General features: G+C 39.0%; 1 protein-coding gene across 2 annotated transcripts in view; it reads right to left on the bottom strand.

Annotated features, from left to right (window-relative positions):
* The window catches only part of EBF1 (EBF transcription factor 1), a gene marked incomplete at its 5' end in the record, with an annotated part of 270516 nt that overhangs the window by 67746 nt on the left and 189196 nt on the right, over positions 1 to 13574 (bottom strand). The window contains one exon of one of the 2 annotated variants that reach the window (XM_084295004.1): positions 3750 to 3883. In XM_084295004.1, the coding sequence (XP_084151130.1) occupies positions 3750 to 3883 (134 nt within the window). The remainder of the gene's footprint in view (positions 1 to 3749; positions 3884 to 13574) is intronic. The other variant, XM_084295005.1, reaches the window with a different exon arrangement.

The raw sequence follows: 13574 nt of genomic DNA, 5'->3' as shown, positions 1-13574 counted from the left end.
CACTAGTTTATTTTTGCATGCTTGAGCTCTGGTTTGTGGTTAGGGAAATGGTGACAATCAGCCATAAATTTAACTTGGACTCTGTGTGAGAAGGACCATTAGGACAGGAATGAAAAAAAATAATAATAATCCTATCCACTGAAGGTAATGAATGGCTTTCAGTGGAAACAGAGCCCTCAAGGTATCTATATTTTTAAAAGTGACCAGTGACTTTGCATGACTCAATACTGGGCATCCAGATGCTGATTAATAAGTCTTGGTTTTCAGAAAGAGGGTGCCTACCCATTTTTTAAAAAATGAGTCAGGCCTCCAGAATAAGCACACAAAAAGAAAGACTTCCAAAATCAATAATAAACATCAAAAGCAAAACAAAAAAAAAGTCACAGAATTTGATTCAGCAGCATAAAAAAATCAGCCTCTGTTTTTGTGCTGTACAAAGGTAAAAGAACTGATGTTTCAGTGGTTCATCTTTTCTTAATAGAAAAGAAAGAAGTTGTTTCCAGCTGACTCTGTGCAGCTGGAGGAATGTTCTTGGCAGGAAAATGTTTGAAGAAATAGCTCATTTTAAGCAAATATTGTGGAATATTTATAAGAAACTAATTTTGTCTTCATAATCATGTGTGTTTGTCCTGAAACTCGACTCTTGGAATTACAACCCCCTCCACCCCCCCTCAACAAGAGAGAGAAACAGCAGAGGATTTTATCAGCAGCTCAGATTTGGAATATTTGCAGCAATGCACAGAACCAGAGTGCTGGGTAAAAACTGTAAATAACAAATCCTCCTGTTTGTGGACTGGGCAAACAGAAAGGCAGAGTCTATCTCACAAACAGACTATTTACTGGGAGCTGTCTGTCCAGATTCAGCATGTGCACGATATATCAATATTATTTGTCTACCAGTTATGAAAAGTCCCTCGAAAAAAAAGGCAATAGATGGTCCATTTTACTGTATTCTAAAAATATCAACGGTGGCTCTTAAAGTCGTTTTTATGAAGTAATATTGGAGTTAAGGATTAATTGAACCCACTGGCTTAGGGTATCTGCATTTTTGCACAAAATTAATGTGACAAATTAAGTTTTTATTTAGTTCTCCCTGGCTGAGAAAGGTTGTAATTATGTTAGAGTGTTTACAACTAAAATATATGTTTAAATAATAAATATGTGTTTCAGAAACCATTTTAAACCTCCTTTTTTAACACAGTCAACTCCATTTCAAGCATATAAATATTTCAATTACAAAACTTGAATACATGTAAAATAAATTAAAAATATATTATTTACATTTCAAATTATTTATAACATATGCTGCTTGACAGCAACAAATACACCCTTAAAATGAACAATGTTTTTTGGCTTCAAATTTCGCTTCTGAACTGTGGTAGGATTTATACTTTAAATATCCATGCGTCTCAGGTACTTACATGGATTTTGCTATAATAAAATCTGAGTAATATAGAACCTTTAGGATAATTATCTTCCCAGCACCTCTCTGAAGAAGGTGACTAATCTTATTATAATGTTAGAGAAAGGGAATTGAACTTTAAGCAGATTATGTGATTTGCCCAAGGTCCCATGCAAAGTCTGTGGCAAAATGATGCTTAATTTAAATATTAGACTTCATCTCCCAAACCGCTTGCAATTACAATTTGAAGTGATGCTAGACAAATCCATGGGAAGATACTTTGCAACACTCATTATTTTTCTTTAGCTTCCTGCTGTCTAGTTTTGTTTTGGATTTTTTTTGCAGCTTAGTGAAACAACGGGATGAAATTGAGAATTCTTCTTGAATTCAGTTACAAAATAATTTGCCCAAGTTTGCTCAAAACCAGGCCTGACTGGCAGCTTGGTATGAACCTGCTCCAGGTTTGAAATTGTACTGAATTTCAGAAATCAGTAGTCCAATCCTACACTCTGTTAAAGTAAAACAAAAATATTCTTCCTGAGTATCAAAAATGTGCCAGACATTTTTAGACATGGGAAGGCAAATGAACAAATTTTGTATGTGGCTTGTATATGTAATTTGAAGTATTTATAGATCACTGTTATTTAGGGTTCACTCAGCTTATGCCTTTCTGCGCTTGTTTACCATGTTTGTCTGCTTCTTTTAGAAGTAATTTATTTTCCCCTATAGAATGTCTATCACTCCAATAGGCTATGAAGCCGTGAAGCAATTCTTTAAGGGAGAGACAGTGAAACAGTTTGGAGTCAAAGCCTACTCGCAGCCCATTATAGCATTCACAGCAAACACAGACTTTGATCTGGAGCCCCTCTAACATTATTAATTTTATGGCAAGGACTTGTGACCATCATCAACAATATTTTTACCAACTCTCACTTACCTGAGGTTAGAAACTGCCAATTAAAGGCTTCCACTAATAAATAGAATCAAGATTTATAATGAAAGATCCAATTCTGCAGTACCAAAACCAGAGCAATTTCCTCCCAGCCTCTTCACCTTTCCTTTTTAAATGTCTGTAGCCATAATGGCTTCAATCCTAACACACAAAATGCTTACACTGGACCCAGGGGGCACTTTCATGATCACATAAGGGCTTCAGAATAGGGCTCATTTAAAATATCTCCTTTTCTGGAATGCCCTTTCATCCACACTTGTCCTCAAGTGGAAGAATGAGAGAGACAGAGAGAGCAGTGAAGCCTATGAAGGACATTAGAGGATACTCTTCATATGGGGGGAAAAAAAAAAAAAAAAAAAAAAAAAAGCTGCTGTATATGCAACAGAATCAGTAAGAAAAATGTACTGGATATGAATTAAATATTGATTTAATATAAGATATAAGGCAAAAGATCAGAAGATCCTCATGTCATTAGGTAAGCTAGTTTGGAAATGATGGTTTGTTTCTTAACTTATTTATTTCAGTACTAAACTCCTGAATATATCAATTTCTTATAAAACTTCCCATATCCTTTGGAAATCCATAAAGGCAACACTCAAACCTTTCCTTTGAGCTGCCTTTCCATGCTAGGGAAGCCAGTGGGAACTTTGTCCTGCATACAGGAATTGACCGTTTAGGTGATGCTGCCTGGGATTTAATATTCCACAGGCTGTGGGGGAATATCAGACTCCATGTTTAATAATGTTTCAGGAGAAGAGAGGATTTAGGTAGCTGGGAGAAACAGAGAAAAAAAAAAAAAAAAAGGAAAAAAAAAAAAAAGGAAAAAAAAAAAAAGAGAGAGAAACAAGCAAACAAACAAAAAGGGTTACTCTGAAACTATAGAGGACATGGCTGGATATGATAAGGCTGTATTTTCCACTGTGGATACAATATTGTATATTCAACTGCAATTATGTGGCTGATACTTACACCGAGCACCTACACTTTCAGGACATTTTATTCAAAGATGCTGAATTTCTGCAATCCCCACCTCATTTAGCTGCAGCTACAAGTAGCCAGTTTCCCTAGACAGTAGGGCCTAAACACTTATTTCCTGTTGGCCCTTAGCTATTGTAGTGCTAAATGCAGAATTATTCAGAAAATCATTTATCCTTTCCTTTTCTTGGAGTAAAAGACACTGAGGTAAATTCTAGGCCAGTGAGAGGAGATGGAAATCCCCTGGCTATAATGTACTTCTGCCACAGGTAAATTTGACTAATTATTTTCATAAAACTGAACAAGGAAAGGATTCACATCTAAAAATTTGTTGCTGATTTAGCATGTGGCATAGAAAAAGGACAGGCTAGCTATAAGCTAGACAAAGCTATTAGACATTACCGTTCAGACAACACCTACCTCACTCCAAACCAGCATGGTGCCGAATATGACCTGTAACCCATCAAAGAAATTGTCTCCTATGATGATGACAGTGGCACCTCCTGTAGTCCATCCTTCACTTGGACTGATGGCTTTGATACATGGTGTAGCTGCTTTTCAACACACATGAAAAAGAGAAGTATTCTGCTGTTAGAACCAGATTTTAATGATAGAAGACTTGAGAAAAATAAAATAAAAGGAGCTTTCATTTTCTCCCCTTACTAACACAAAGATTTCAGCAATCGTGTTCTTTCTAGTACATGTGCATGACTTCAAACTGTATCTTTGAAAGTATTTTTTTTTTTTATTCAATTAATTTGTTTGGTTTTGTTATCCACTTAAAAACACACACACCTTAAACCTATATCAAGAACAACAACAAAAAATCATAGGATAATAGGCAGAGATCAATTGAAAATTAGAAAAAATCCAGGCCCTATCTTTATTGTAGATGAAATGTGGAATATCTGAGTTAATAAAACAACCTCCAGTGAGCTTGCTTTATTATCCATCATAACCTAAAGTACTCAAGGAAACTCCCATAAATATTATGGAAAATATTGGCTAAATAACAAAGGGTGTAACCTTCAGTATTTCTTTAAGTCTTTTGCAATGAGATCCAGTTTATTCTAGTATTAAACCACCCTGCCCTGCTAAATGCTTTAGCAACTACCAAAAAATAAATAAATAAATAAATAAAAATTAACCACAACCCTGCCACCTTGTCACCCTGGTTATGTTGCATCTTCTGGATAACTAAGAAACACGTGCAATGTATTTTGCCTTATTCATAGAGTCTGTTCCCACTTTCATGAGCCACTTTCTTGGCATCATATGTAGTAAGTGCCTCCTGAGTGGATGTTGAAAATGTGAGCAGAACTCAAACCAGTAAACTCAAATCTAGGTGTAAGATCATCTGTATTAAGACTATGTAAGCAGGAGCAATGTCAGCTTTATATACTGGTGGGGTAGGGCAATATAAACATCCACAGACTGATTCTCCTCTGCAGTACCGGCGTACATCATAATTTAACTGTCTTGAATCCAGTAGAATAACACTACTGTAAAAACAACCTGAATAAGTCAAAAAGGCCTGGATGACTCTCAGCTGTTGAGTCTCACATTGGCCTTACAGGTTGATGAAAACAAGTAATTCCAACTCAAATACCACCCATTTCTCCTTGCTAAAACTGCAGGAGGGAGAAATATGACACCACGCCATTAGGTACTGCTTTAAGTAAAAAGGGTAACTCCACAATTTCATTAGCCACAAGAAATGGATACCTTAAGGAGCAGCAAAACTCCATCAGTCAGCCTCAATGTTGAAAAGACTGATACTTCCCTTTAGCTGTGAACCCACACCTCCGCTCACAAAAGAGGCTGGATCCACTGAAATCACATGAAGGGTTGCACCATTGCCTGCACTGAGGCTTGCAATGTCATTCAGGTGCCAGTCAGCAGGACTTCGTTAGCTACATGCAAATATCTGCATATATACCTCTTGTAAGGTTGCTGGCGTTTGGTTGTCCATTACCACTTGGTCAAAAGGCTGTCTGAGCTGCTTATTTGGTTTGTAACGCTGAGTATTTGCTGGCATACCCAAGGGAGAGCACTCAGGTACTTTATCGGGTAAGGACTTGGTAGGAAAACAGGAGTGTGAAAGCCACCCACATATGAGCACAACCCAGGGTAACATGCTTGCACCCATGAATTACTTAACATGGTTACGTGGTGGCACAGCCCCTGTCCTGCTTTCTTCTAAATGTAAAGACAGTAAATTAAGTAATTCACAAAGTCTGCTTTAGAATGCTCCAGCCACAAAATGTTTAAGAGATACTGTGCATCTTTATGATTATTTAATGAAGTTCTGGCTGGTTGGAGCTAATGGCAAGAATCAGTGATGCTGGTGAGAAGATTCCTTCAAGCTCCTGGGCAGGACAGGCAGGCACAAAGCTGGGGAGCAGGAACAAGCTGGAAAGCGAGCTGTTGAGTCACCCTGAACAGTGAGTGTTTCTGTGGGCAATGCTACAGTGATGGAGAGCATGCACAGTGAGCAAACAGAGCCTGTTCCTACCTACAAAAGGTTGTAAGTGTCAGGCACAAAGTTTTCCACTACTTAAGCTGATGGGGATGCCAGCTCCAGCAAAAAACACAAACACACAGAAAAAAATCACTACTCTGCTTCAAACTTGGCAGAGAACAGCCGTTAACTTTTACATGAGCTAACAAAAGAAACATCCTAACATTACCATCATGAAAATGCAGCGCACACACAGAAGTAACTTCAATATGTTTAATTTGGATTCAAGTTACTTGCATAAAACTGTACATAAAACCATTGCAAAGTCCAAACCAAATGCTTTCCTTTCAGCCGAGCTCACAGCAATGGATTTACAGTGAAAGCAGCTTTTCAAAATGCCATCTAGGCCTTTCATAGAATCAAAGCTTTTCATAAATAAAAAATAAAATCACTTCCAAATTACACCCTTTCCAGTATTTCCAGTTGATTGTGGACACACACACCACAATAAAACCCAAAGATAATCAGTTTCCCATGTGTTAGAGAACAAGCTACTTTTCTTAAAGACTATAGGCAACATTTCTTTCCTAAATACCAGTGAATAAAAGCTGTTTGAGACCATAAGCCATTAACAGAAAACATATGCAAGCTTCAAAATTATAGATTCAATTCATCTTTAAAATGAATGCAAAATACTGTTGTGCAGTTGCAGGTCCCCCCTAAAGGTCTTGCTGCTTATCCTGCGATGTTCTTTGCACTACCTACACTGCGCTACTGAGTGCAAGGTGCTGCACCCCATGTGTTGTTTGTGTATTCAGTCCTGACTTTTTATACGTGTAAGCGTTTGATATCAAATCTCTGCCAAGTCCCATCGTGATCAGTGGGGCTTCAAGCAGATGATCAGGTCCCTGTGCTGAACCGGAGCTGTGGGCTTTTCACTGGGATACACTCCCTCACCAAGTCAAGGTGACCGCATATACATGTAATTCTATTTAAATATAAAGCCAATGAAACTGCTGCTTCAATATAAGCTCAGTGAAACTGCTGGCAATGTCCCAGGACATCTCCTCTGAGGAGACGAAGTCAGGACTTGGTAGTTTAATAAGCAAAGCGCTACCTGAGAAGCAAAGAGAGTACTACCTGCTCCCCCCAAAATTCAGGGTGTTATTTTCACTTGAGACCGACACAAAAACCCAGGGAGGCTTCCCAGCTTTCCCCACACAGCTCTCCCTTTTATCTTAAAACACAAATCTCTGTAAAGACTGGAAGGGCTGCAAGAAGGTGCTGCCCCACAAGGGAAGCCGCGCTGATGGCTGCATCCCAAGAATGCCCAAGGAGACACGCTGACGGAGGCACCCAGACTGCTACCTGTTTTTGGAGGCACAAAACATGTTTACACAATGACGAATTTGTGACAACCAGTGTTGTTTGAGACACTGGTCTTGCTAAACCTTTGTGTTTCCCAGGCCCTTTTCTTGGAGCACCGGGAAGGATGATGGAAGTATCAGGTCCCAGTTGCCAGCACCACCAGAGGTGACACTGGGAGGGTGCAGTGCTCTGAGCTCAGCTCTGTTTATGCCCCTGCTACACACGTCTGGCCAACTCAGGCCCTCAGCTCTTCATAGTTCTTCTGTTAATCATTTGGCAACTTGCAAAGTGCAGTCTGGAAGGTGTTTACTTCTGTGCAACCCTAGGAAAACAGAGCTAGGCAGAATAATCTTTTCATTGGAGACTTTAATTTTTCACATTTTGTTTTGGTCACAAGAGAAACCAAAGCACAGAACTTTTTTTTTTTTTTTTTTTTTTTTACTTTTTTTTTTTTCTCTCAGCATGCAAAGCTCCAAAATCTCTATCTGAAATTAGCTATTACACTTTTTAAAATTTCCAAGAAAAAATAAATATTTTGTTTCAAAATATTATCACTTTAGGTGCCTTTCTGTAACACCAAAGCATCATTTATTAAAAAAAAAAAAAAAAAAAAAAATGCAGTGAAAGACTTTAAGCCACTTCAAATAAAGGCAATGAACTAAACATTATTGATAACACAGACTTGCACAGACAGTCCAGAGAAGAATTATAATAAAAAATAATAATTACGTATTTTAAACTTTTTTTTTTTTTTTTTTTTTTTTTTTTTTTTAAGTGAAGAGTTGGAATCTCACTGTAACTGGAAACAAAAGAGTTTGGTAACTATCAGGTAAGATTTAAAGAAACTCTGTTTCTGGTTTTATTAAACCATATTCACTGTATGTTTTCCAGATTCTCTTGGACTAAGGAAAAACTATTACCCCTCAAACATGCAGCTCCTCACTGAAGGCGATGCGGCCACATCCTCCACCTGCTGAAATGGCATAGAAGTTATGAACCTTAATGAGCTGCTCTCCTTTGCATAATACCAAGACAACCCAGTGTTAACATCTGACACATTTTAGTGCACTGCTTTTGTGGTTTGAGTTAACTGACAGATTTTAGAAGGAGCAGTCCCAAACTTACAGAAGCCAGTGGGAATTTTGCTGCTGACTTCAAAGCTAAGGTCTCTATCAATAAATTGTAAGGATTTATGAGCAAAAGCATTTTTAATGAATTTCAAGAAGAACAATGTCCTTCTGAAATCTTCATCTTTCCTTAGCATATATGCTGTTAAAATCTTGCCATCATCCATACAGAGGATGCTAGGTACCAACTTCAGATCATGGGTAGCAAAAAGGAAAAGTTTTTTGCTGTGTGTATGCACCAGTGTGTTCCAGTGTTCCCCTGCTCCCCTAGCTACCCATATACAGGGGATTTTTCTTCCTTCAAACTGTGACAATAAAATGATTACCCCGCCACAGTTTAGCATAATGGTTCAGAAATGCTTGTGGCATATTGCAGAGTTAAAGTGGAAATTATTAGGTAGCTCTTCTTTGTTATAATAATGATCACTCCACAAATAAAAGCTCTTCTCCCAAAGGTACTGCAAGGCACAAAATGCTAATTCTGAAGATTATGTGTGCGCTTTTATTAAATATTACTATGCCCTGTCTGTTTGAGGGCTTCACTGCTCTGATTGTTTTATGAGTGCCATGTTAATGTCAGCCCCATCTTGCTAGCAGCAGGCACACATTTTAGCTTTTGTATGAGAGTTGATCAAAGGCCGCGTGCTGAGGGAATTGCTGAGAAAACACGGACAAGCGATAAAAATCTAACAGATTAATTGGTTTAAATTTCATTTCAGGGCGTTGAACTTTGGCTCAGGACACTAATACTACACTACCAGCCAGGGCCTAATTACCACATTTCCAATTTGCCTCTGAACAATGCTTAGAAGGGAGAATAATAATGGTACTAATAATACTAATAACAATAATAACAACAAAACAACAGCAATAACGCCTCCTCAGAGCTTCCTGCACATGTTTAACAACCAACTTGTGTGCAGACAATTGCAGGAGGAAATCCCTCTCCCCCCACATCGCCATCCGTCTGCCTCCTGGGCATTTCTACCTGCCTCAAATAGCAACCAGAGACAGGAGCAGCAGCAGATGCCCTCAGGAGCATCGAACATCCAAAGTCACAGAATCAATGAGCTGCTGATACACATCCCTTATACACCGGACCTCTCCTATTCTTAATGAGGGACCCATGTTTATAAGCAGAGAGAGCATTTTATCCCCCAACAGAAGTGATCTATTCCATTGATAGAAAGCAGAGGCAGGGGGAAAAAAAACATATTTACCACAAAGTTTATGGGTGGCCTTGGAATAGGGGTTAATTGAGCTTAGAGGTACATTTTCACCGAGGTGAATTAGTGGGATGCACAGCTATCAGCAGGACTCTGGAAACTGCTCTTATTTAGCTTCTGAAATGTATTTGCACTATGATTAATATCCAGTTTGTGCTAGTGACTGTAAGAATGACCTCGCCTGCAGTTTTTATCATGAAGTGTGGTTTCATTCTCCATTATTCCACAGATGAGGCTCTGACAAGAGTTGCTGCATCACAACAGGAGTTTAAATGATGGGGTACATGCTTTTATTTTTCTTCTCTTTGAGAGTATTGTGACACGCAAGGAGAGCTGCATAAAGCCAGTTAAAATTGGAATTTCAGAGAAAGAAAAAACGTATATCTTAGAGGAAGTACTGCAAATATTTGGAGTTTAATTTAATTCTTTTTCTTTGGGTAAAACCCAATCCAGGCTAACTATATAAATGCGCCACAGATTAAGGATCTGATCCTGCAACCTCTTAAACACTTTTGCCAGGCTAACAATTTTCAGAGCATCAAGACAAATCAGTATTAAGCACTCAAAACCATGATTATTCAAGTTGCAATTCAACAAACCACTTAAGTAAGCACTTAAAAACCCAGCTGAAGAAGTTGCAGAATAAGGAACATGATTTTTTTCAGATAGTTGGGCAGTGCTTTATGCAGTGCTGCCAAGAGCTATGTAATGGATATGAAAATGGGTTTTCCCATTTTAAGACACTTAGGTTACATGTAGACCACCCCGTGCAGCCCAGAGCCCATTCATCGTTGTACAAGAGCTAACAGCAGAAATACTAATGTCAATCTACTGATTTTAGGAACAGAGAGGCTATGACTACTCGGCATTGCAGGGAATCAAATGGATAAAGCAGCAACCCAGTGCTAACTCTGGGATTTCTGAAGCTTTCCCATATCATCTTGTGTAGATCCACCTACAGGTAGCCCATAGCCACTGAAATCACGCAGAGCTTGCACCTCTGAGTAGGGCAGTGACCAGGAATGACCTGAACCTAAATTCTTTTCCCATGGCACTCTGGAGCCAAAGATGTTCATTGGAGTACATCCTTCAAGCATGCTGAAAAAGAGGGAACCCTAAAAAGTTTCTGTGCTTGTACCATGCCAGAGTGAGGAGGCGTTGCTGGAGTCGTACCCAGCACAAGCAATTGAAAGCAACTGAACTGAAGTTTACCAAACCAGCCTGGATGGGAAAAGTCTGCAGGACCAGCCCAAAGAGTTAGTCATAGGCTAACTTCAGCAAAAGGGAATGTGGCAAGCTTTTTACATATTGTACCAGAGCATTAAATCTTCACTCTCAAGCTAAACAATGCATTTGCTGTTTATCTTAGTAAAGTGATGATCTTCCTGCTTTCCTTTTCATATCACAGCCTGCTCTCTCTCCTATTCTCTCCTGACGATAAGCAGCTGCTGTGCAGGAAACAGGGTAACAGAGGTTTCCCTCTCAAGGAGATAACTCATGCAGCTTTATGCAACACAGGCATGAGGATGTAATGCCCCACCACCCCTTCCTAGCTCTCTGCTCTACAGCATCTCAATATTTGGGACTTACCGTTTACAAGCTGTAAAGATTACAACACCCTGCCAAAAATGGAAACCTCCCCCTGGTACTTTGTGACGTCTGCACTGGGTGAAATCACTAAACCAAAAATACATGCGTCGTGTGATTCCTCCAGGTTGGGGGAAGGGACGGAAGTTTCCCTTTGTGTCTGTTTTCAAGTAGTGAAACTAAAGGTATTGGCTGTGATTTTCTGCCTAACCATTTGGATGGTGAGTTCTCATTAATGGGAATTGAAAATGTAAATTACCTGGCATAATATTCCACCTACAATCAATACCTAAGCCAATGCTTCTCTTTCATCCTTGCTGATGCCTCAGATACCAAAGTTACATTTCACTGAGTCCTCTGTGTTTCTCTGTCCTTAAGAATGTCCAAAGCTTTCAGTTGTTGATAGCTGTCTGAAACACGATTACATGGAGGAAGAATGCAATGCTGAATAATGAGAGATCTGTTGCAAAAAATTCCCAAATACGCTACACATTTTACTTAAAACATTTCCATAAAAAATAATAGTTGTAATCTCTATGTGATTGCAAGAGATGCATGTTCATTCTTTCTTTTAAACACCTTCACATCAAAGAGGAAGTTTTGGGGGGTTGGTTGATTGGTTTTGACTTTTGGAGGTACTTCCTGCTTTCCAAAAATGAATAAAGCAGTAAGAGTCCTTACTTCACTGCAACTCAGTAAAACTTGACCAAAATATATACATACATTAATAATATATATGCAGTTACTATTGAAATATATATGCTATATATATATTTCAAGAAACCTAACAATTTTACTGTGATATTTTCAATGGACTGTTCTGACTTTATATTTCAGAATAAGATTTGCATTTCAAAATTTATTTTAAAAGAAGAAAAGGAAATTTCAAGAAGGTTTAAAACTATAATTTTTGCATTCATTATTTTTATGCCAAAGTTAGAAGATTATTATTTTGAGTCGGCCACAAGGGACTGGTTGTGTCCGCTCTTAACCAAGCATCGCACTCTGCCTGAACCGATGCAGCTATTTGCTCCAGCTCTAGGGCTGACACACTGGTACCCTGAGCAGCCCAGTTGTGCCAGGGATAAACACACAGGATTGGAAGGAGAAACAGTACATCCCGAAGTATCACATAGGGTATACAAAATACTGGCAGTGCTTCCATCTCCTCAAATTGGGGGGCAAGTTTGCTCAGACCCAACGGCAGCCCAGTGACTGCTGCAGTGCATGCTCCCCTCTCAGGATGAACAAGCACGTTCTATCCCCAGGTGGGAGAAATGTTTCATGATGAGCCCCCAAATTACTGCACCCCTTTTTCTCATTCCTTCTCCATCCAAGGTGCAGGAACAGTGTTTGTTTCTAAAAGACTGGACACTGAAAGCAGTAGCATGCAGAGGGCTAAGGTGTGACGCACACACAAGATTGCGGTGCTTTATCTGAAGTTGGGCTTTAAAAGTTACATTAGTAAAACAATGAAAAAATCCCATATGCCTCCCCTGTTTCACTTTCAACTGCTTCCTATTGATTTAACTTCCGCTGATAAAATTACAGGGCTCTGCTAAGCCAATATGACTATTTTAAAAACAATAAACATGTCCAGAAAGGAGACTGCATCTGTTTAAGTGCACTAAAGTTTAAAAATAGTCACACTGATGCAATTTCTGGGTGAGGATGAAGCCAACCTTGCGAATGAAAGCCCAAAATGTGTAATATAAATCAACCCTAAAAGTTTGTCAAAACAAACATCACCACATAGCTCACATACCCCAAACCCTACTTAACTGCCTGCCCCTTCAATGCTGCAAATTGGGGTCCTGAAGCAGCGAAGCATTTTATAGGACAGGACCAGTCATTTCCTTAATATTAACCCTATGGTTTACTGTTTTGCTGAATCCCAATCTAACAGAAGAGCAAGTGGGCACTATTTCTAAATTTATGCTTTGTTTAACCACTGCCCTGGTTCCACATACTTTATTTTTTGGTGATGCAGAGAGTGAATGAGGGCTATATCAAGCAAACTGGGGAAAATTCTCTTCTTTAATTTCCTTATCAAAACTGTAAATCTCTCACAGTAAATCTTTCTAGAAGCAGAACACTGGCCTGGACAAAAGTTCTGAAGTGACATCATCTAGTCCCTGCAAGGTGTAAAAATCTCAGCATCCCAAGCACAACAGCAGCAAGTCTTGATGTGCAAATGTACACTGGCATGTGATGGCCACGCTGGCAAGATTTAGTCAATGATGCTCTGCAACACAAATTATCTGAGACGAAATGTGGGGTTCAATCTAAATCGTCACTACCCCAAACTAAATATTAGCACTGATTAAACTTTAATCTACCTCCCCAAATCTGTTACAAGACCCCTGCTATGTTACACAGCAGAAGAGTAAGAAGTTCACCTGAGATGGATTCTACAACAAACGACTTATTTCATGTGGACAAAACCAGGAGCCCTGACTAAAATTAGTTTCTAGCT

The sequence above is a fragment of the Netta rufina genome (genome assembly GCF_964035555.1).
Source record: "Netta rufina genome assembly, chromosome: 14".
Taxonomy (NCBI): Eukaryota; Metazoa; Chordata; class Aves; order Anseriformes; family Anatidae; genus Netta; species Netta rufina.
The sequence above is the reverse complement of the archived record's forward strand: the minus strand, read 5'-3'. Positions and strand labels throughout refer to the sequence as shown.